A 24,917-nucleotide genomic window follows, 5' to 3' on the forward strand; every position below is an offset into this window, starting at 1 on the left:
GATACTGTCTCCCACACCATCCTCCTCACCCGTCTCTCTAAACTCATTGGCCTCACTGGCACAGCACTCTCTTGGTTCCAGTCTTACCTCTCAAGCAGGAAACAATACATCACTCTGAAAGGTTCCAACTCCATCACTGCAGCAGTTAACCATGGCGTCCCCCAGGGGTCTGTCCTGGGTCCCCTTCTTTTCACCATTTACATGCTCCCCCTAGGACAAATTATCCGAAACCATGGACTCAGTTTTCACTGCTATGTTGATGACACTCAGATGTACATCAGCACAAACCCCTCCTCTCAGCTCCCACCCAACTCAACAACTGCCTGCAGCAAATTAAAGCTTGGTTGACCTCTAACCTTCTCAAACGCAACAGCAGCAAAACGGAGCTCATGGTGGTGGCCCCGGCACCCCTGCTGAAGAAGGTTGGTGATCTGGCCCTGGTCATAGATGGCTGTTCCATCTCTCCATCACCAGAGGTACGGAACCTGGGTGTCATCCTGGACTCCACTCTCTCATTTCGGTCCCACATCAAGAGCATCACTAAATCTGCCTTTTTTCACCTCAGAAACATCTCAAGACTCCGGCCCTCATTATCTGACTCAGTAACAGAGACCCTCATCCACTCATTTATCTCCTCCCGGCTGGACTACTGCAGTGGTGTCCTGTCTGGGCTGCCCAGTAAGGCCCTTGACAGGTTGCAGTATGTCCAAAACTCAGCTGCCAGGGTGCTAACTCACACCAAGCCCTGGCAGCACATCACCCCCATCCTAAAGCAACTTCACCGGCTCCCAGTCAAAGCATGCATCACCTATAAAATCCTTCTCTTGACCTACAAATCTCTCCACTCACTTGCACCTAAGTACATTTCCGATCTCCTCCACCCCTACTCCCAGTCGCGGCTTCTGTGCTTCTCAGACAAGGACCTACTTTCCGTTCCTCGCACCAGACTAAAAACATATGGAGATAGGGCCTTCTGTTCAACTGCCCCTACCCTATGGAACAATCTGCCACTTCACATCCGTTCTGCCCCCTCTCTACTACAATTCAAAGAGAATCTAAAAACACATCTCTTCTCCATGTCCTACTCTTCTTAAACCCACCCCCCGACCCTACCCTTCCCCCCTTCTTTTCTTTTGTTAAAGCGACCTTGGGTACCTTGAAAGGCGCTATATAAGTCCAAGTTATTATTATTATTATTATTATTTTGAGCTCTTAATGACCAAACTTTGTCAGATCTTAAAGATCTCATAGTTGGAAATTTTCCCAACAGAGCACTTTGCTCCCAAACTGCAGATTTACTTGTGGTTCCGAGTTTCTAAAAGTAGAATGGGAGGCAGAGCCAGTTATCAGGCCCCTCTCTGTGGAACCAGCTGCCAGTTTTGGAGGCAGAGCCTTCAGTTATCAGGCCCCTCTCTTGTGGAATAAGCTGCCAGTAAATGTCCGGGAAGCAGACACCCTTTCCACTTTTAAGACCAGGCTTAAAACTTTCCTTTTTGATAAAGCTTATAGTTAGGGATGGCTCAGGTGATCCTGAAACATCCCATAGTCATGAGTCGTTACTGTTGTTTTCTTGAATTTGCTGTGTATGTATGAATTGGACTAATTCTTTATTTAATTAATTTAATTTGATTGGATTGTGATTAGAGTCCAATGAATTCACTTATTCACTCCTACTGCTAGTTTTTGTGCAATATGGGGAGGATATTTATCAGATTTTGACGATGACTTCGATTACAATGGACGTCCTTACCGGCGCGTCGATGAAGTCATCCCACTAGACACGTGTGCAGAAAGCTTCCATAAGCCACCCGATAGCCCCGGATAACGACAACACGGCAGCTCTGAACTAACAGTGCAATAGTACGCGTTCATTCATCTTAAAGTATTGGTGAAATAAAGACAGATAATGCCCTTTTTAGAGGCTGTATTGTCTCTGCCCTGTTGTCTCCCGTTATATAGATAAACGCGGATCTCGAGTGATCTAAATATCTTCCGAAGGATGTCGACTTTCACCAAACCGTTATCGGGAGTAGATGAACGTATTTTATGCCAGAAATAAGGTCCAGGTTTAAAAAAACCCAACTTCCCCTTTAACTCAACTCTACTTTATTTATAAAGTCCTTTAAAACAGCCGTGGCCGAAACAAAGTGCTGTACATGAGTAACAACACGAAATATAAGGCATAAAACATAAGAACAATGTAAAAACAATAACAAACAATAACAATATTAAAACAATAAAAACAATAACAGAAACAGAGTCTCATGCTGGGTTAAAAGCCTGGGAATAAAAATGGGTTTTAAGACGAGTTTTAAAAATGGGCAGTGAAGGGGCTTGTCTTCCGTGAAATGGGAGGTCGTTCCACAGTTTAGGACCAGAGGCGGAAAAGGCTCTGTCTCCTCAGAGCTTCCGTTTGGCCCTCGGTACCTCCAGGAGCAGCTGATCAGCTGACCTGAGGCACCGGGCAGGAGCATAAGGATGGAGCAGCTCAGAGAGGTAAGGCGGGGTGAGTCCATTTAAAGATTTAAAAACAAATAAAATAATCTTAAAATGGACTCTAAAATGCACAGGCAGCCAGTGGAGGGAGGCTAAAATGGGAGTAATGTGCTCCCTCTTACGTGTTCCAGTTAGGAGGCGAGCGGCAGCATTTTGGACCAACTGGAGACGTGCAAGGGAGGACTGGCTGACTCCAAGATAAAGAGCATTGCAGTAATTCAGCCGAGATGTGATGAAGGCGTGGATTACTGTTTCAAAGTGCGTGTGTGCGAGGAAGGGCTTTACCTTTGCCAGCTGCCTGAGATAAAAAAAGCTGGACTTCACTACTGCACAAATTTGCCGGTCTAATTTAAAATCACTGTCCATTTTAAAACCCAACATTGTGACTGTGGGCTTCCTGTATTGCACCAAGGCGCCCAAGTCAACAGGAGGGGATTTGCAAGAGCCACTGGGACCAAATACCATCACTTCTGTTTTCTTTTCATTGAATTTTAAAACGTTCAAGGACATCCAGGCTTTAATGTCTTCAAGACATAACAGAAGTGGTTTAAGAGAGAAAGCATCCTTCTTCCTTAGAGGTACATAGATTTGGCTGTCATCAGCATAGCAATGGAAAGAGATACCATGCTTTCTCAGGATGGAACCCAGGGGCAGCAAGTACAGAGAAAAAAGCAGGGGCCCTAAAATTGAACCCTGTGGAACCCCATATGACAGCGGAGCAGAGCGGGACTCACCAACCACCAAGGCTTACACACATGGTTCTGTCTGCCAGGTAGGACTTGAACCAGTCCAGGGCGATACCAGAGATGCTCACTAGGTGCTGCAACCGAGGCACTAAAATGTTGTGGTCCACAGTATCGAAAGCCGAAATCAAAAGTAACAAAAAATGTTCAGTAAACTCTACATGAAAAAATAATAAAATTAAATGTGTGTATTATTTTGGTCAAGAATTTATGTAAAAAAAAAAAAAAAAAAAGGCAGAATGTAATAATATTATAAAAACACAACATAAAAATGTATTAATAATAAAATTTCTTTCTAGCAATGAATCACATTTTTGAGTAACTTAACTATGAGATCCTTTAGGCCCCTTTTCAAAATTCATTGTATTGTAAAGATGGGACCACAGACTAGCTTACAACATATGGGAAATGGGATGGGAAATTGCAACGTAGCTGAAGCAATTTTAAAAATGACTGGATATGGGCTATTCTCCAACTGAATATCGGTGCATAGGAGATTAAAAGTCTATGTCAAGTCTCAAGCTCCTTTCGCCGAAGGAGGTCCCTGAGAGGGATTTCCCTCAAGTTCCTGTCTCTGAGGAAGTCCCAGTGGAGGATGCTACTCAGCTTGTTCCTGCTCCAGAGGAGGCCCTGGAGGGCTTGCCTCTGCCCGTTTCTCTCTCTGTCTGATCCGGTTCCTGTCTGAGGGAGCCCAGGAGGCTCACCTCAGCCTGATCTGGTTTCTGTCTCCGAGGGAGCCTAGGGGTCCTTGTCTCAGCCAGTTCCTGCTTCTGCCTCCAAAGGAGCCCAGGTGGGCTCATCTCAGATCCCAGTCTCCGAGGGAGCTCTGGTGGGTTCAACTCAGCCAAGTCCTGCTCCCGTCTCTGAAGGGGTCCTAGGAGTCTCACCCTCATTGGTCTCAGCCCCTGCCTTTTCTGGGTTCCTGCTCTGCCTGGTATCCAGCCCTCTACCAGGTCGACCTTCAGAGGGATCCCTGTTCTACCATTGCTGGATGTCTCAAAACATCCAGTAGGAGGAGGGGAGGCCTCCACTGCACTGGTCCCGCCTGTTCTGTCTGTCCTCCTGCCGATCAGCCTCTTGGCCGAGGCCCCCCATCTCCATCTTGCTCGCCAGACGCGGCCTCACCGGTTCTGCCTCCCCGGCTCCTTTAGGGTTCCTTGTCATGCCGGTTCCTCCAACCTCCTGCTCGGCTTATTTGTTAAGCTCATTGTTCTAATTGCCTACCAGCCAAAACATGATTCCTGACGTCATAAACTGTATTAACTTGGCATTTGCGCCTACAATCAAGCCACCGCTCTGCTCCCCAAACTTGCATGTAGCTAACTAGTGTTATGAATATGGACAGGTTTCTGAGATTAGAGACCCAACGAACAGACCAACAGCCCAAAAAAATGCAGAACTCCTGGCCAACTAAAACTCGCAAGTATGAGGCAGCATACATTAAGTATGGCTTTACTGCCACACAGAACAATGGCAATGACTGCCCGAAATGTATCCTCTGCCTCGAGACTCTCTCAAATGAGTGTTTAAAAACCCTCTAAATTTCAGTGTCACTTGACACAAAAACATCCGGCAGAGGCCGAAAAACAAGTTTGACTTCTTCAAACTTAAAGAAGAGCATTTGGCCAGGCAATCTGCTACATTCACACGGCAAGCTACTGTCCCCGAACAGTCCCAGGAGGCATCATTTCTAGTGTCTGATCATAAGCTACTAAGGACATTGTCAGAGCTTAGCGATGATGCAACCAAGAAAATTGATGCTGTCTCATTCTCTGACAACTTAGTAAGCCGACGGTTTGGTGAAATGGCCCAGGATGTATCAGATCAACTTTTAGAGCAGGTGACAGCCAGCAAATACTTTGCACTTCAGCTGGATGGGAAACCAGACTTATCAAATACTGCCCAATTGCTTGTGTACATCAGGTTTATGCTTCCAGAAAGGTTTGCAAATAATATTTTGTAAAGTACTTCAAAGGAAAACGACTGAGAAAGACATTTTTTGGACAATTACATCAAGTCAAGGAAGTCATCAAGTTAGACTGCTCTTGTCAAGCAGTAAGCCCCGAATGTAATGGTTACACACTGCATGTTCCACCGCTAGGTGCTTGTTGTGAAAAGGATGGATGACAAGCTTAATCAGGTACAACAGGAGGTTGTACAAGTAGTGAATTTAATCAAAGCCCCCCCTTTGAAACTTATATCATGCTCTGCTCATGCAACACTCTTGGTGGAAAGCCAGCGTTACACATTTACAAATGTGCAATGTGTTGTGTCTTATACATCAGCTAATGTACAGTATGAATGCACAATGTGAATGAATCACAGACAGACAGGGTATACTGTATGAAGTTTGATTTGTAAACTATGAATGCTTCATGCTCACCCCAAGAGTCTTGGGCTCCATCTTGAGGTGGGACTGCAATTGGCCTGCAGAGAGGGTCCCTGTTGCAGGCATTGGCTCTTTGTCAATATCAGCCATCCTAAAGATGATTGAGAAATAGTAGGTGTCAACAGATGACAGTATGATGACAATGATTAGCCAAAAAGAAGACAAAGAGTGACTAAGTTCAATTAAATGATTTCAGGAGAAATTAGTATACCGTAACAGATATTATTTGGGCACAAATATGCGTAAAACAGTCGTTGAAACTTTCAACACACTGATCCATAAAAAATAAAAAAACAAAGCTGCTATATCTAAAACTTCAACTGGTATTGTATGTATTAATACACGTTAGTGACAGCCTACCTCAGAGACTGGTCATCTTCGAACTTTCATACAGTTTAACATAAAGAAACAAACTATACCTTAAAATGTAAGAAAATTTGACATTTACAGAATTTCAGCTATGAGCCTTGAACCTTTCAAATTCTCTCACTAAACCATAAACCAGTTAGTTGGGGTTAAGAAATAAATCCCGTTGGAGACATTAAATCTAGGTTGCACGGTGTCCTGAGTACTACATTTCCGAATATTTTTTGTGGGGAAACACATTAAGAATCTTAGTTTTCCCTTAAGGATGCACACAATCGTTGAAATACTAGGGGACTGTGTTCTAGATTGAGCAGCCCACAATAGGTATCACAGAGCATCTCAGCTCTAACAAGACGTTAAGACTTTTATGCGGAAAAGTCATTGTTTCTCAACTCTTTTCTCTTTTCGTGTAAAAAGACACAGGACTAAAACTTTAATCTACCATTGAAGAAAATTAATAAACAGAAGCAATAAAAAAAAGTTGGTATATTGCAAAATAATTCTTGTGATTGTTTTGTTCCAGTATAATTTATGGCATTCCAGCCAGCTGATTTGTTTTGAAATAAACTAAACATAGATGCTGGAAGACAGTGTATTGATACAGTTGAAGGACACTGGTGGTGTGCTTCAGATTTCATTAAACAAACAAGGTAGCAATTTCAAGATTTGGCAACAATGTTTTGGCACATTACATTATGGGTAGTGGTTGCCACTAGGGATGTCCCGATCAGGTTTTTTTTGCCCCCGAGTCCGAATCATTTGATTTTTTAGTATCTGCCGATACCAATTCCCGACTTCTACAGTACATTAAAAAAATGAAGAACAGATCCAGGATGTCCCTGATTTTTTTTATTTTATTCACCTTATTCTATCATTTAACACTTATAAACAGAGCACTTCTGTGAGGTAACTCTAATGAAAAAAGTAATCAAATAATAAACAAATTCTTCACATCGTAGTTTAGTGCAACAATGTCTGATATAAAAACGAGCAGCAGCTCAACTTGAAATACCTGGCAGGCATGTAAATAAATAAGAAAATAAAAGTGCCACAGTGTTATAAAGTAAGGCAGTAATGTGCTTTAACAACACTCCTAATTCTTCCTCTCCTCCTCTGGCTTCACAGAAGGAAATGTACGTTTTTCTTGATGAAAACCAACATCTCTGCATTGTCAGGTGTGAGCCTGTTCCTGTTCTCATCAAGGATGTTAGCCATGTCCTCGCCACCTCTTGAAAACCCAAGTTTGCATATCTCACAGTTTGCAATCGCAACGTTTTTGTCATCCACTTTAAAATACCTCCACACCGCAGACATTCGGCCCCCAGCTTCAAGCTGCTGCCGTGTTCTGCTTCGCTTTACGGCAGCAAAGTGACGTCATGCTGCATGTTTCTGTGTGGAGCTGAGACCATAGACATAAAAATTGGGGGAGTTATGATTATTGTAGTTGGGGATATACACCTTCCTCAGTCGAAATAAATGTAATGTGGGGGCAGTGGAGACCCATCCAAGATGGCGGCCGCGCTGATACGTCAGCTCCAACAGGCAGCATCAGTCTATGAGGCGTCTACGTATATTATGTCTATAGTTGGGACGGTCTGACTCTGTACCACCACAGAACAGCAAATACTAAGCTGTTATTTTTTTCCCATTTGTTTTGAAATATTGTAGTTCTGATTAAAAAAAAATAATGAGAATAAATATACATATAGACTACATATCCGATCCCTTATGTAACGGATGTAATGTCCGATTTCGATCAAGTCAGAAACCACGTGATCGGCCCCGATTTCCGATCGGGAGACTAAATACATGGGGAGAGTGATTAGTGAGAAGGTACAGCTGAGGATAATTAACACAGGTGAAGGGAGTGGAGCTGACGACTGGCAGGAGGGAACTGAGGACAGGTGAGGAAATGGCAAGGCTAAACTAATGGGAGACTAAACAGACTAACCACAATAACACACAAAAAATACATGAATTGTGACAAAGACATTATGTACATTTGTTATTATTGTGGTCATTAACTCGTGTTTCCCTGTTCCAACAGGTATTCTTATGAATGGTGTTACAGTGTTTGTTGTCCCCTCTTTTCTGTCCTCTCAAACCCCAGCTGGTCGAGGCGGATGACCACCCTTCCTGGTTCTGGTTCTGCCAGAGGTTTCTTCCTGTTCAAAGGGAGTCGTTTCTCTCCACAGTCGCCTCAGGCACGCTCAGGACGGGAGATTGGACTGAAGACAAGTTTCAGTGCAATCTGTTGGTTTCCTTAACAAGGAAATTGGTTTTGAATTGGCTTTGTATGTATGAATTGGACTAATTTTGAATTTGATTTATTGGATTTGATTGGATTATGATTACAATGAATTGGACTGTATTATTGAAGTGCCTGGAGATGACATTTGCCATGATTTGGCGCTACATAAATAAACTGATTTTAATTGAATTGGTGCCAAACCATAATCTCACATAGGCCACCAAAATGGCTGGAGCTGGGTTTATTTCTGCTGTCGGTTCCCAGATCCCATACTGATTTGGGAACAAAGGCAGGTTAAAGGCAGGTTTTTCTGCTATTCCCTTTGCAGGGAATCAACTTCAAAATGATTTAAAGCTGAATAATCTGATCACAGTAAAATGCTTTCAAAAGAATCTTATGTGATTTAAAGGCAAAAACTTTAAAATGTACTTGCTTTGATTGTTCATTTTTATCTTGGCATTTTTTTGTTGAGATATTAATCCTGTATCCACGATGAGTTCCTTAAGGTCCAGCCTCCCTGGGTAAGTCTATGCTGAGGTGAGGGAGAGAAGAGTCCGGAAAATAGTCCAACCTAAGATATGGGAGGAGCAATGCAGTTTTTGTCGTAGTCGTTAAACACTGCCCTCGCAGGGATATTGGAAAGTGAATGAGGATTGCCTCCCATGCTCCTTGTTGTGACCTGTATGAGGTGCTCTGGGAACATGGCATGCCAGGCTTCTTCTTATAGGCTATTTGTATTCGGACCTTGGACAACCAGAATTAGCACCTCCGAGTCTCGGGATATGGTCCTCAGTTGGAAAAGGGTGGATTGCTCACTGCAGATTGTAGGTGAGCCGTTGCTTCAAGTACAGGAGTTTAAGTACCTTGATAGCATTATCATAAGGGGGGATAGAAAGGAACGGGAGATTGTCAGGCAGATTGGGACAGCGTCTGTAGTGATGTGGATGTTGTATCGGTCTGTCAAGGTAAAGGGAGATCTGAGTCGGAAAGGCAACTTGAAAGGAGCCAGTTGAGGTGGTTCAGGTATCTAGTCAGGATGCCCTCCCAATGCTACTCTGAATAGGTGTTTTGAACATGTCCCACCAAGAGACAGCCTCTGAGCCCACCCAGGACCTGCTGGAGAGACTTTAGCCGCTTTCGGACAGAGCCGTTCTAAGAACGGTCCTACTCGAATTCCGTTCTGATAACTGCCCTTCCCCCGGAAAACTGTTTCAGTCTGCATTCCCACATGAGTCGGGTCCAGGTCGGGACTGATGGGACGCAGGCGTCTGCGACAGCGACATGTTACTTTAGCGCCACATTCAACAACAAAACAGAACAAAACAGAACCCGGTAAAAGTAAGGAGAGAAGAAAAAAACACCACCAAGAAGCTAACATGGAGAGTGGGGAGGCCACCGTGTTCATGGTCTGCATGATGGTGATATTAATCATGGACGATTACATCAGGCGTCTAACATGGAGGCTGGAAGAGCTCACAGAGAGAGTCAGGAGACGCAGGATGCAGCGCAGGCCATACTTCTTGGTTTCATGAAGGAAGGAGAGCAGAGCGCCGCAGACAAAGGAGACCACGTGGAGGTTTAACTTATTAAACACGCCAAGGTTGTGTCCGTGTCGTATGAGGAAACATTTCAGCCTGACAACATGACGAGGGGCGGAGCTACCGACCACCAAGGGGCGGAGCTACCAGCCACCAAACACCTCCGTCAGATGTGTTGCTATAGAAACCCAGAACAGACCCAGCTGAGGAGAAGGAGCTAAAATGGTTCCAGGAACTGAGGGCGATGGTCCCGAGTTCCTGTATGTCCGAATGCGGGAAAAAACGGCCCCGCGGATTAAAAGGTTTTAGGAACTGCAGAAGGTTCCTACAGTCCGAATGCGGCTTATATCTCCCGGCTGGCTTGGGAATGACTCTGTGTCCCTCCAGAAGAGCTGATCTTCAGTCATTAGAGACCTTCAGAATCAAGATGGAAGCTGAACTCAGAAACTAACATTAGTGAACAGAAGAATTTGGCTACCTGGCTGGCCTCGCAGTGCCTGGACAGAGATCTTCAAGCATGCATGTGTCACGGATTTGCGTGGGTGGCTTTCGGCGTTACCCTTATCCCAACTTGGACTGGACTCCTGTATGGCCTGAACTATCAGAGCTTACAGCACCTTCAACCAACAGCATGAGAGGGGCAAAAACTACTCCCAGGATATCCATCTCTTAAAGGAACATATTAGCGACAGCGATGGTCCTGAACAACAGAAAAAGTTGTTCCCAGGTGTTCACTTGAGCTTAACATGTGCCAACGATTGAATGCTCCCTGAATCCCATCAGCATCAACTTATTTACGTAAACACAGGTCGAGACAGATGGCTGCCCTTCCTGAGTCTGGTCCTGGAGCTTTCTTCCCGTTTCCTCTCCACTTTAAATTTACGGAGCCCCTAAAGGGATACGGAGGGATTTTTTTTTTGCGGGATCTCGCAAAAGTTTTTTTCCCACGTCAGTGAACCGGAAGTAAAACAGACACAGCGATTTCAGATGTCTCTCACTTATGTCAAAGCCATGTCTACGTGCAAGAACGGATTTGATGTCTTTATATGTTAGGCCAATACTAAAATAGAAATCAATAAACTTCTCCCACGGATGATGGGTAGGCTCCTCCATCGCTGTGTCTGTTTTACTTCCGGTTCACTGACGTGGGGAAAAAACTTTTGCGAGATCTCGCAATACTTTTTGCGATATCTCGCAAAAAAAAAAAAAAATCCCTCCATGTCCCTTTAGGGGCTCCGTATAATTCCTTTCACATGCCCCTTTGTATAATCCTCATGTAGGAGAGGAACTGGAGCAGCTGTAGGTTACATGGTGGCTTTTCTCTGTTAGTCTTGATGTCAGAATAAATTAAGATTTGTTCTCTAGAACATTGGGTTGTGTCATGGCAACTTCATAACCAACACAAAGCAGAAATATACCAGTTACAAGTTTCAATGCGTTTTGTTGCTTTCCTTAGCTATAGGCAACTTTTGTTTGTTTTGAAAAGGCAGTGTAGAAATTGTCCCAATTTGAAATTTATTTAACTTTTTTTTCTGGATTATGATGGGATTATAATTAATATGATTATAATTTGCTTTAATTAGACTGTATGTTGAGATGGCATTTGTTGTTTGGCGCAAAATAAATAAAACTGAATTGAATTAAAAAGAATTGTCGTTTTCTAAGGTTAGAGCAGAAGCCCCATGAAATGTGTGCACTTCCCTGGTGAATATTCCGCTTTAACAGAGAAAAATGTATTTGTACATGATGCACAAACAACATGTCCTTTACACCGAAACATCATGCAAACAATAAGTGAATACAAGTCAACAGTCGCGTGCATTTGTCACGAGGGCTCTCCATAGCGGCAGACCTTGGCGGACTGGTGCTGATGATGGAAAACAGGCGAGAGGACACAATGCGCTGGGTGAAGATGGAGACCTTGAACTGCCTTTAATGTCAATGTGACTCATTCCTGAATGGCTGAATGCCATCGCGTTAAGAGCTTTCTTAATGTTTTAATATAGAATGCAAACATGATGTCTGATCAGATGCTGAGGTGCTGGTGTGGGACAGCGGGACACTTTCACCAGCCGCACGCACTTATGCGCCGCTTCTGCACATAGATATAAACATGTTTTTAGCCTACATTAAAAAAAAAATCTCTACCTTACTACGTGTGCAGCCATGTATCCACACAGTTTTTGTAAGTGAACTCGGCGCCTCGCTTCGTCAGAGATGCTCACAATGGGAATCCCTCCTGTCCCAACTCGTCTATTCTAGTTTCTGCTGCAGGACAAAATAGATCATAATGTTCTGCTGATCTTACCTCAGCTGTGGTGCTCGGCGTCTTTTTTATCCCGTTTGTATCCCGCGGAGGTGCACTGCTCAGTGCCAGTGATGCTGTTCTGCAGGATGCGGCAGGGTGTGTTCAGGAGCTGGATTTTACCGCAGCGCACCGACACTTTCTGCTGTGTCATACATGAGCAGCTGCCACAGGACAGCACCCTGCATCCAGCCCAGCTCTCATTCCTGCACATATGCTGCCTACGAGGAAAACTTATTCATTCATATTCAAATGGTCTTTTAAAGATCTGTTATCATTTATTATACCAACCGTTCTGTTATTAGCTATATTTTTAAATGCTTCCTCTTAGAGGAAAGTTTATCCACGTTTGTTAGCTTTAGTTAGTTCACTCAAATTACCTGTTATAGCTATACCAATTTTACTATTAGCTAAAATGACCTGATTGATGTTTTTATTTACCTGTATTTCTGTGTTGTATTTTTTATGTTTTTATTTCTGTATTTCTGTATGTCTTTATGTAAAGCACACTGAGTTGCCTGTGGTATGAAATGCGCTATATAAATAAAGATTGATTGATTGATACGTCCTGCTTCAGCACTAATAACCCGTCAAAGCAGGCAACAGAAATCTGCAATGAGACATAGAATTGTCTTCAGTGCAAAAATGTTCAGTTCTATCAGAAACAGTTCACTTAGAGGGTAGGTTCAAGTGGCAGTGTACTTTATTAAGTATAAATACTTTATTAAATGAACGATGATATTACTATAATTCAATCTTAAGAGTCTTGTAAACTGCCCACACTGTGAATGTCATAGCCTATTCCATTAAAACTTTTCAAACTTAACTTTGGAATTTAAGGATCTCTGATCACATGAACATGGAATTCATCATTCTTAGCATGCAGAATAAATCAACCTTAAAAAAGGAATTTGAAAGCTTATATGTCTCCGATCAGAATGAAAATGTTGTTGAAGGTGATACCCACTACAATAGATTATCATTGTCCTGCCACAACATTTGAATAAAGTTGTCAGAACGGGTAGTTTAGAGTGGTTACTTAGCACAGAAAATAGCTCTTGAGCTTACCTTAAAATTGGCTTTTTTTTTCTCTTTTCCCAACTTCTTTATAACAAAATTGCATGTTAAATCTAACAGTTAAAATAAGTTATAAATATCTTTTTATTTTTCATCAATGCTATTATAAATTGTTTAAACAATTTCAGATCAACATGTTGTGAATAACAATAATTTTTACTGCAAGTTGTTCAACAATATATGTGCAACCTACCCTTTGAAACCCACTCAGACTGACCCGGAAGAGAAAAAAGCCCCTCCAGCTGCCTGTGGCTGATTTCTAATGGTGGACAAGATCTGCCAGCACAAAATAGATCTAAAGAGACTGCAGTCAAGTCAGACAGGAGGTTGGTCACAGCAGTAGCTGAGCTCGGACTTCTTATATTCTACAGTGGTTGAGTGATATTTGTTTTTCAATATTCAATGTTTATTGAAAAGATTGACAACAAGTTTTATAAAATTACAAGCAAAGAACAGATGATCCACAGTGTCAACTTCAGAGTAACAAAACACACAATTATTTTTGTCAATGTTCATTTATTTTCCACAGAGACGTTTTATAAGAAAGCGCTAATCATGGCAGCGCAAGGACAGCTGCTGAGCAGCAGAGCAACACACCGGACAGGACCCCAAGTGCAAGCTGTGCAGAAAGGCTCCTAAGACTGTCTATCTCACTGTAATGGCGCATTTCCACTTGCTCGGCACGGCTCGATACGGCTCGGCTCGGCTCGGTTTGGTTGTGTTTCCATTACAACCGAGTATCACTTCTATGGCGTGATATGGAGGACATGGAGGCGCTCGTGTTGCTGCTCACCCTGTGGCTTTTTGTCGCACAGAAGGCAAGAGAAGAGAGCCAGAGCAGACTCCTGGCCGCCAGACAAAACAGGATTGAAAAGTGACGACACTCATCGGCCAATCAGTGGAAGGCAGTTGGCTGACGTCACGTTTTAGTAACGCTTCGGCCCGCTTGGAACCGGGGCTGAGGTGATACGGAAAATCTACCCGGCTGCAGGTACGGCGAGCTAGTGGAAACACGCAATAGCGCGCCGAGCCGAAGCGAGCTGGTGGAAAAGCACCATAAGACGCAGGCAGGTACGTGATACATGGGACGCCATAACCTAGTATCTGCAATAGAATACAGGAATGTCTGTGTTAAGGGTAGGTGGAAGTCCCAAAGTCACAGTTGGAGCGAACTCTAAATGTGGAGGTGAATGACATCCAGTGGGAATTCCAGATTCAGAGGTCAACCAACTGGACACTGTGGTGGTCAACTACAGCAGAACTTTGTATTGATAGATTTAGCAATCCCAGGCAATTTTTTAAAATCATTATTATTGCTATTGTTTTGTCATTTGGTTTTTAGTGTGAACACTCACAATTTAATTTAATTTTTAAAAAAGCATACATTTTCAGTCATTTTTCACATATTCCGCATATTGAAGACTCTTTTGCATTTTGTATTTAAATCAGCTTTGAATTGTGGCACCAGCTCTTTTAATAGCAGATAGGCTCGTAAAGAAACCTCCAGTAAGGAAACATTACAGTGTGTGACAGCTGAGATCTGTTTATTGAGGATCAAGTAAATGTACTGTGGGACAGAACAGTGTCATATTATGGTTGTGAATGATTACTGAGGAGGCCAAATGGCCAAATGTATGATACAAAGAAATCAGTCAGAATGGACAAACAACTCCACCATAACATCTTGTAAAATGTAGCCAAGGCACATTCATATTGTGTGTGTAATCAAATCTCAAACAAATAAGAAACTGGCCTGACCCAACACTTACCTATGTTCTCTGCATCATACTTAATGGAAAATGAGAACTTTGTCACTGAATTAGAACGTCAATTATGTTCCCTAAGAATTTGATTGGCAGAGCACATCAGCAGCATTCAAACATTTGATGGGAGTCATTTATAGATCCGGATGTAAAAATGCAATATTTAAGGAACATGAGCCTTTCTAGATTTTAAATTCTATCACTTACAAAGACACTACTATGGTGGCCAATGGCGTTATATCAGACTATAATAATAATAGGATAACAGCTGGTTGTACGCTTATACCCTAGTAAAGTGGAAACACTGCAGAACATTCAGAGTATAAAAACATTTTAATTTCATGTGCTTCACTTATGCACCACAGGAAGGTTGTCTTTTATGTTTATACACAGAATTCTTAACACTTAGAATAACAGAGTACCCTTTGTACTTTGCCATTGCAAAAGAACCGCCCACTGAGCTGACCGACAGTCATTATTACAACTTTGATACCTGGAATTGCCTTCCCTCAGCAGTAGTCCCCACTGCTCAGATGGGGGTGTTTGGCAAATGCTCTTCTAAGCCTGTGAGTTTGCCATTACATATCAACCCACTGACATGTTCATTATGCATCACTTGACCATTGAGTTTGCTAGACATCTCATTGCCTTTTGAAGCCTCCTGCTTCACAGGGCTCGTTCTGCCAGAGTCTCTGGATACGTTTTCTTCCCCAGGAGCTGTTCTACGATGGCAGTGCGGTCTGATGACATACAGAATCATTGTGATTAGCATACTAAGGCAGAGCACTAGCAGAACTGAAACCACCACTAGTTCCTTCAAGTAGCAGGGGGATAGTAGGGGCTCCCCATCATGGAATTCTGATCCTCTCTGTCCAGATTCCTTGGTCCACAAAATTAAGCCTTTGTCAATCAGTCTTGTGGTGACTTGAGTGTCCCTGGTTGATAGTGGAGGTTTAGTCTCTCTTTGTCTGAAATCTGTTATTTTTGGCCAAGGTCCTAGTAAGGTGTGCGTTCCAGGTCTGGCTGTAGCCTGTGTGGTGGGTATGGGTCGTTTAGACTGAGTGTTGCTGGTAGGAGTTTGAGTCATGGGACTGCTCTTCTGTTTGACATGGTAGATGGCCATAGTCTGCCGATAACCATTCTCTGTGGACAGGCACAGGTAGTGGCCAAGTGTGGCAGGCGTAGCCACAAAACTAAGGCTCCCATCTTCCAGGTGCAAGTACAGGTCGAAAGACAGCCGGCTATTAGGACGCTCCCACAGCTGCTGGGATAGCTGGGATGCTGCAGGACATTGCAGCCGCACCACTTCATTCAGGGATACGGAAACCAGCTCACCTGCAGGACATGAGGCTGATACACACAATACAGCTGACAAATCTTTCCAATAGAACAAGGCCTTCCTATCCTTTTAAATAGCATGATCTATTGTTATGAAACCTGCAAACAGAAATTTGTTTAGAAATGTATAAATGTGTTCATGACAATGTCTCAAGCACAGTAGTAACACAAAAGGCTGATGCAAGCTAATTAAACTCACAAGTATCTGTATTTGACAAAGGAGCACCTTTGGAATTTAACTGTTTATTTTTATCCAATGAATTGATCATTTTAGCTTACGTTTTTATTTGCTACTTAAAAAAAAGAAGAACTACTACTCACTTACATAAAATTAAAACAGTCTGGAAAATATGGACTATATCTGCAAAGCAGTTTAGATAAATCAAACATACCTGTGGGCACTTTGCTTAGACCAAATCTGGTTCTATGTGTAAATGACACACTGTTGCAAGCCTCTTCAACATTCCCATCATCAATGTCCTGGCTCCTGAGGGGGAGATGTCCCGTTAACAGAGAAAGCTCAGACAAGTAATTCAAATTTTCTTCTTGTGGCCAATTCTCTTTAATGATGAATACAAAATAATCTCACTTTATTACCATTATAGTTTTCTTAAATGTTTAAATAATTCATAACTTTGCCTACAAAATTTAAGCTCATCTTGGGATGACACCGCAAAAGCTAACTAGAAAAAGCTGTGAGAATGTGAGAGCAGTGAGAATGTTTATGAGCTGAATGGGGTTAGCTGACCATGCTAAAAAAGCTGAAAATAGGGAATATTTAGCAGAAGTCAAGTGAGTAACAGTTAAAATGGCCGCAGTGTAATATGTAGCAGAGCAGAGATGTCCTCGCAGTGATAGGAATGTGTGTAAGCAGCTCACACACAGCAGAAGGAGCAGAAATGGCTGACCTTCTGTGAGAAAACTATAAGAGCCAGGAAAATAATTTGAAGACCATCAGCACCAGAAGGGTTAAAGGAACGCGGTAATGTAGTTTTTTTTTTTCAATGGAGGGAACTTTTTTTAAATGGCAGCGAGTTGAACACACTTGAAACTGTCTGCTGTGTCACGTCAAACTTTCCATTGGAGGTTTCTTTCGCTTCAAGGCTCATAGCTGAAATTCTGTAAATGTAGTAGTTACATTGGAACAATTTGGAAAAATAGTACATTTTTATTTATGTGTCAAAATCCTCAACTTAAATTGGAAACAGCAACTCAAGTTGTACACTATATCAGGTACATGGCCATACTGTAGCCTATCTTATACCTAGAAAAACAGTAATACAAAGAGAAGAGAAAAAAGACCAATCACAGAACCTAATGTTAAAGCTTCAGATATCCTTGTCTTCGCTCACTTTTTTGCTCCATAATATTTTAAAGCACACGGTTTAACATAAAACTTGTTTAAACCAGAGTTTGAAGTTTCTGTTTAAATGCTGGGTCATTTAAAACTAAATTAAAACTATTATCAGTTCAGTCTCAGAAAATTCCACCGAAATATTGTTAATATTCCCATGTAATGTGTGTTTTGTCATGCTGCTTAAATAAAGCATTGTTGGGATATAATATTTGCATCATGATGTGGTAGTACTCACAGAGTGGTTACGGTTTCAGAGACCCCCGCACAGACTCTTTTGGCAGGATCCCAACCACAGAAGGGGTCCCGGGACAGAACGCATTGAGCACAGGTCCAGTAGAAAGAACAGTTGGCTGTTGGAATCTTCAACACACCCTCTGACGTACCAACATATATCATACCCTGCATTAAGACAGAATCAGACCAAAACGTTTCCAACAATTCTTCACAGTCCTCTTCGGCAATCTAAGGTTACTTTACTTTTACAACTCTGGCTGAAGCCCTTTGCACTCTGTAAATGTTAACATATTAGAGAAGCCATATTTTCAAGAATCTACAAACCTACTCTGTGCATAATGATTAAATATAAAATAAATAACTTGACATACACTGATTTCTCTTGAATGATGCCACTAATTATTCATCAGACTGATTTGCACATATGTTATTTTGTTGCATTATTGGTTTGAAAATTTCTCATAGTCTTTGTAAGATAAACAAGGCATACAATAACTGAGCTGCCAATTACATGAAAATAACACAAAGCAAAACACAAACAAGTAACATTTTTGTGTGATCAGAGAAATGTGTTATTTATAAACTGCAATATTGAAACCATATGTCTTTTGGTGGGGTGGCCTTGGCTCAGGGAATCAAGTAGTTATCATGCATGTAACTTTGATGGGCCAGTCCTCAATCACACACATGCAACCTTATGGAGATGTGTGAATGGTCCATCCAACAAATGGTCATAATTTTTTTTTTTATCATGCCATTATTTATTATTTAACAAAAATTAAGACAAAATGTAGAAGCAGTGAAAAACTAAGTGCACTCTTAAAAAAACAAAAATCTCATCTTCAATTTGATGGCAGCAAGACTTTTAAAAAATGTTAGGAGGGAAGTAATAATAGGTTAGTAAATGTTAATAAAAAGAAACACCTAGGGCAGTGTTTCTCAGTTCCGGTGCTTGGGACCCACTGCCCTGCATGTTTTCGATGTTTCCCTCCTCCAGCACACCTGATTCAAATCATCAACTCTTATTCAAGCTCTGCAGTGGCCTGATCAGGAGCCATTCATTTGAATCATTTTGAGGCAAAGAGACAAATAGAAATGTGAAATTCTTTTGGGAGATGATTCACACCGCTTTCTCAGGATAAAAGAACTTTGTTGGAAATATCTAACCTAATTTAGTCCAGTCAGATTATCAGAAATTCTGATAACGATATTGATTTTACGAGACAGCAAGCTATAGGTTAAAGGTTCTCAAAGGGAATCCACTCTGAATCTCTGGCCATATCTAAATCACAAATTAAATGTCTGTCAGTATGCACCTTGGGAATGGAGAGTTTCAGACTCTTGATTGGATGAGTCTGCTCAAAAAGCTTAATTTCCTCAATGATGTGGGCCCCGCTCTGCAGCAGCACTGCTTTGTGTAAGTGACCAGCCTCTGTAACACAGGAAAATTTTTTAATTTTTGATGATAAAATTGATAAAACATACTACAACAACGTCTAGAAATATCATTGTTTTAAATAAGATTTTAAAAAATATCCTGTGCAAAAAAACAACTACTCAATCATTTATTCTACATCCTTCAATCAATTGATCAGTTCTGTGATTAAAATAGTGAGTATTATAACTATTACCAGCTGAACCAAAGAGAAGCAGTTCTGAGTTTGTCAGCATCATAGCTCAATATCAGCAGAAACAGACAACACAAAGGAAAAAAAAAAGTTGCATGTATTTTATTGCTTCCATCATCAAAATAAATGTCTCCTCTGGACAAAGATCTCTGATGTTGTTTCTGGGATCTGTTGGAGCCACTCTCCCAATTTGGGGATCATGGCACAGAGGTCTCCAATTTCCACTGGTACTACTGTTGCTTTCACCTTCCACATCTTTTCAACATTCTTCCTTTAGGTCTAGGCAGTTTTGGAGCTTCTCATGTTCTTTTCCTCTTGGAACTTTTTGAAATCAGCTACTTTGTTAGTTTGTCAGTAGTACATACATACAGAGGCTTATTTCTCCACAAAGGGCCCCCGTTTTCCTCGCCCCCTTCACTGGGTTACAGTTGCCTGAGGCACTCGCTTAACAGTTCACGCTGAACTATTCCTGGATCTTTGTTGTTTTGTCCTGAATAGGGGCTCTGAAGCTCACGCCATTCTGCTTTCACTTTGTGTACAGTTTCAGCATGATGGACTTGGGGTGATATCCTTCATGCACTGTGAGAAGCTTTCTTGTCTTGATATCAGTGACTTCTGTCTCCTACTTTGGCCAGTTTGTTGTACCAGCAGGGTATCTGCTAACAGGTAAGGAATACATGTTGATGGTGCAAACTTGCCTTGTTCTTTTTTAGTTACTTTGTTGTGCCTGACTTCCCTTTTGTCTCTTCATGGCTGCCTTTAGGACCCTGAGCTAATTTGGAGCGGTCCTGAACATCTGTTATGGTGCCGTTTGATGGTTCACGCCTTTCAGTTGTGATCATCTTACATCTTATAGACATCATTCAGCCACATTTATCTAGTTTGAATGACATTCCGATTTCATGGTGAGGTGTATAAGTGAGTCAATGTCTTACTTAGTACTGGCTCATAGCTTGATGCTGTCCATGTAGAGTGTGGCTGATGATCGCTCCATTTTGGAACCAGTATCCTTAGCCAATCTTTTAGATGATCTGGTTGAAGGAGTTCAGGCCTATGCAGAATAGCATTGGGGACAGTCCAACTCCTTGGTAGATATCACACTTGATGGTGACTTGAGCAATTGGAGTGTAATTAGCCTCCAAGGTTGTCTTCCACAATTCGATTGAGTTCTTGAAAGCTCTTAGTGTCCTGTTGATATTGAAAAGTTTGGAGCATTCCAGTATTACTGTGTCTGAGGCTCTTTTTGGAGTCAATCCAGTGGTACACAGATTTGTATGTCTGATCTGATAGTTTTGAGTGACAGTTCTGTTGATCAGTAGCTGATGGTCAGCTTGTCTTTTGTTGCTTGAAATTCTCCTCTGGGCCCCGCTCATGTATTAAGCCACATGTCTACTGATCTTATCCGCTATGATGCCTGACAGGAGATTCCATGTTGTACAGAGGCAGGTTACTGGCCAGTAGTTGGATGGAACTGTCCCTTATGGGGATCTCTCATGATCAGGACTGTTAGACTATGAGTTAACCAGTCAGGGGTCCAATTCAGTAGCAGCTTGGGATGGGAATTGTTAAGAATTTAGCAATTCCGGTTCCATTATCGATATCGCTCATTGATTCGGTTCCTTATCGGTTCTCTCTATCGATTCTCATCCAGTCATATATAGTACAAATGGGTTTGGTTGCAGTAACACTTTAATTTCAAGTATGCACCAACATTGTGCACTCAAATTCAACTAAATCAAAGCTAGGTTATGCTTAAGGAAATTATTCATACAGTATGTTGCAAACATTATTACAATCAATAGGACCTGGAAGTTTTACGTTACCTGGGACTTTTGAGACGGAAGACGCTGTGCCACAAGCTCCGCGAGAGTTGCGGCCCAGGTCGTAAGGGTGCTGGGAAGTTTCCCTACCAAAGCCAAGACCAAATTTACGACCTTGGTTGCCGCCATCACTTAACAGCGTGTCAAAGACTTTACATTCATGCAAAGTAACTGCATGCTGTATGGTCAAATGTTTCAGCATGTTGGAGGTATTTCCCCCCTTTGATGTGATCAAAGCTCTGTATGTGTTGCAACTGGCCCTAGTATTGTCCTTTTGAGTGAAATATAACCAATCTTTGGAGCGCTTCTGCCTCGATGCCACGTTGGAAACATTCTGAGCCAAAGTAAGAAGCGTGCACATGACGTCATCGCGCAAATGTCTCATACGTTAGCAGAAACGGGATCGTTAGGAAGGCGCATTAATGATTCCACGGAATCAAACTACTGGGAGCCGGTTCTCAAATCCCATCCCTAGTAGCAGTTGCCTGATTTGTGCTGCTGACAGTTCATGGAGTGCAGTTGTTTTTTTTAGCTGGGAGGTGTTTATCATGTCAGGGCCTAGTGCAGTCCTACACTTCATACTTGAGACTCTTTCTTGAATGTCTGTCTCTGTCATGGTTATTGATTCCTGTCCTGAGAGATTGCTGTATTCAGCTCTTAGACCAACTAGCAATGGAGCATCCGTGTTATATGATGCTTATTTCTCCCAAATACTCATCCAGTACTGTTCAGTCTCAGCCCTGGGTGGGTCTATCATCATTCAGTGGAGAACAGTCCATTTATTCTCCTGGCTTTGGCTTCTCTAGCTTCTCAGGCAGGTTGCCAGAGCTTTGGGTCTTTGTTAGTTACTATGTCTCAGGTATGAAGAGTTTGCTGTATTTCTTTGGGAGTTCCTTTTTCATTGCACTTTCTGAAACTCTTATAAATGACTAATCTCCCTTTGTATTGCCCTCATCTTGGCCTCCAACCTTATTCTCCACTGAGGATACTCCCCTTTATTGCCCCTTGTTGCAGAGCCTTTATGGGATTACTGCAGCTGTGGCGTGCATCATTGTATCATTGGTCTCTGTGATGGTCCCAATAAGTGTCGTATGCAGTATTACATTCACATTTTTCTAGCAAACTTTTAGAGGCTACTTTGTCTCTTGGCCTTGGCAAAGAGCCAGACAAGGCTCAAAGTATCCATGTTATCTATGTCAGCTGTGCTTGTGTTAAGGTTTTCAGGGCTGTGTAAAGGGGCTTGCTATCCATTTTTAGATGGTTAGGATGATGATGCATCTTCCCCTACCGGTCGTCCTGGCTCCCCCTTGCCATAGCATCTTTGTTGTATCTCATTAATCTCTAGTTTTTATACCAGATTCTGTAACAAACATAAGAACACTGGGTTAGAAGTTTTGTCTTTGTTTGTTTAGATGTTGGCTTTCAGAGCATCCCTTGGTCCAACATCAATAGCAAATATCCCCTCTCATCTGGGTTGCTGCAATAGTAGTATTCCACTCTAGTCCATGAATGTCTTGTTCCAGAGTACCACTTCACATTAGTATGTTCGGGTTCCAAGCAGCTGACATTGCTTTACTTCTACATCTCATAGTAATTCCAAGGTTGCTGGTGGCATGCCTTGACAGGGCATCATAAAGCTGATTTTATTTGATATATATCAAATATATATAAAATTTCATATATATATAATAAAATCAGCATTATAAAATGATAAAAATCAGCATTTATATATGCACACATTTAAAAAAAAAAAATTCTAGGTTTTTTTTTTAGGCAAAATTATAAGGTTCAGTTGATTTTAATTTATATGTTGAAAAATTCCTGCAGAACTACTGAGACAAATTTTGAACCAACAACATGTTCAGAAGACAATAATCATCTGTAATCATCATCTTTGTAAGTGGATTTCAACAAATGTGCTTTTGACATCTTGAAAAGTAGAATGAGAAAGGATTTAAATTTAGCTTGTAAATGAATCCCATAGCAGTGAGTTATGTGAAAATAAATACATAAATAAATAATAATATTATTAATAATATATATATATATATATATATATATATTATGTTACTGTTGAAAAGTATGTTCAGTGTCATACTGTTCTGATTCAAGATTGTTTTATTTGTCACATACACAATCATACACAATGTGCGGTGAAATTCTTCCTTGTCCTGTTACCAATAAAGAGTATTAAAATAAAAAATGAATAACAAAAAATGTATAAGGTATCTGAAATGTACAGTATTAACAGTATTCATGGCCTACCCGTAAGCAAAAACAGGACAGTGTAGTGCCTCCTATTGACAGCCTGGACTCTCTGAACAGTCAGATGGCTGTAGGTGTGTTCAGTAGACACCAAAGTCAGACTTCTTCCAACCGGTCGCACAATGTCTTCTGCCAGAAAGTTCTCTTTGACAAAGCGCAGGGCGTTATCTGATGCATTGTGCAGGCCACACTACCACACAAAAAAATTTGATACAGTCACAAGTAAATCTGAAGTATTCACTTTCATTACATTAAAAGAATACTTAGTGAAATCACATTGATCAAATAATTTAGCAATTTGCTATGGCTGGTGCTGAAGGAGCATTAACAACTGAAAATAAAATAATAGTACATATAAAACTCAATGATAGGTTGGAATGTAAAAACTACTTAAGACTTAAAGGCAGCATATATACATTCAAGGTTTGCTAGGTCATAACCTGAAGTTTTCACTGTCAAAGATCAAATGTGAAGCTTTGTAATAGTTACATTTTATCACGAAAGTAACGATTTACCTCTCCTGGATTTGCAACCTTTTCTTGAACTCGTGTACTCCACTGTAATGTGTCCCTATTTAGGACTTTGTAGTTACCAGAGAAAACTGATTTGATCTCATTCAGACGAAATGAACAAACTGCAGACCGTCCAGAGTTGACAGACCTGGTTATTGGAGAACAAAAAATAACCAAATATAGACACAATTAACAACAGCCAATGTATAAATCCATAAAATCAGATCCTGTTGGATATGACATAAAAGAACAACTGTGGATCAGATTAGTATGAAGATGCAGCAGTTAAGTCTATAGCTTCCTTTTCATTAACAAAAAATGTATGCTGTCCTCCAAATACTGGTTACTTATCATAGAACTTATCATAGAAATTCTTAGAATTAAAGTAAATCTATATAACAGACTAGAAATTTCAACCACGTCTCTCCCTCTGTTACACTTCTAACTTTACAACAGTTTAACTGCTACACCGGAAAAAATAGAATGCTTGATTTAATCTAAGCAAATTTAAGAGACGAATAGAGCTCTTCTGCCCATCCTTCATTGGAAAAAAACCCTCCAAAAAACCAAACCACAATGTGGTACTGCTCACCTCCACACCCATTGTTCACCAGCAAAGTGTGATCAAAAATACTTTCAAGAGGTGGCCTCAGAAAGTTGAAAAATCATGAAGGGATGCTTTGAAGTCAAACTGGATAAAAGTGTGTGGCAGGCTTTATAAATCTAAAAAAAATTGTGGACATCATTCCCACCAGGACAATGAAGTGGTTCCAAATGAATAGACCTTGCATCACCAGTGACCTGAAAAGCTGCTCTAAGATAAGAATAAATGAAT

The 24,917-nt window shown here is 41.4% G+C and overlaps 2 protein-coding genes across 6 annotated transcripts in view; both read right to left on the bottom strand.

The window, feature by feature from the left end:
* Positions 1-12,235, bottom strand: part of LOC142367583 (uncharacterized) — a 56,654-nt gene extending 44,419 nt beyond the window's left edge. For 4 of the 5 annotated variants that reach the window (XM_075449591.1, XM_075449590.1, XM_075449588.1 and 1 more), the window contains exons 1-2: positions 12,092-12,235; positions 5,623-5,719 (exon numbers count right to left, since the gene is read on the bottom strand). In XM_075449591.1, the coding sequence (XP_075305706.1) occupies positions 5,623-5,718 (96 nt within the window). In that variant the 5' untranslated portion in view covers position 5,719; positions 12,092-12,235. The remainder of the gene's footprint in view (positions 1-5,622; positions 5,720-12,091) is intronic. The other variant, XM_075449589.1, reaches the window with a different exon arrangement.
* Positions 12,236-15,390: 3,155 nt separating this feature from the next.
* The window catches only part of sema4ab (sema domain, immunoglobulin domain (Ig), transmembrane domain (TM) and short cytoplasmic domain, (semaphorin) 4Ab), a 47,681-nt gene continuing 38,154 nt past the window's right edge, over positions 15,391-24,917 (bottom strand). The window contains exons 9-14 of the mRNA XM_075449864.1: positions 24,086-24,230; positions 23,571-23,760; positions 19,174-19,289; positions 17,859-18,022; positions 16,659-16,753; positions 15,391-16,278 (exon numbers count right to left, since the gene is read on the bottom strand). Of these exons, the coding sequence (XP_075305979.1) occupies positions 15,458-16,278; positions 16,659-16,753; positions 17,859-18,022; positions 19,174-19,289; positions 23,571-23,760; positions 24,086-24,230 (1,531 nt within the window). The 3' untranslated portion in view covers positions 15,391-15,457. The remainder of the gene's footprint in view (positions 16,279-16,658; positions 16,754-17,858; positions 18,023-19,173; positions 19,290-23,570; positions 23,761-24,085; positions 24,231-24,917) is intronic.

This window comes from Odontesthes bonariensis, chromosome 18, assembly GCF_027942865.1.
Source record: "Odontesthes bonariensis isolate fOdoBon6 chromosome 18, fOdoBon6.hap1, whole genome shotgun sequence".
In the NCBI taxonomy this organism is placed as follows: domain Eukaryota; kingdom Metazoa; phylum Chordata; class Actinopteri; order Atheriniformes; family Atherinopsidae; genus Odontesthes; species Odontesthes bonariensis.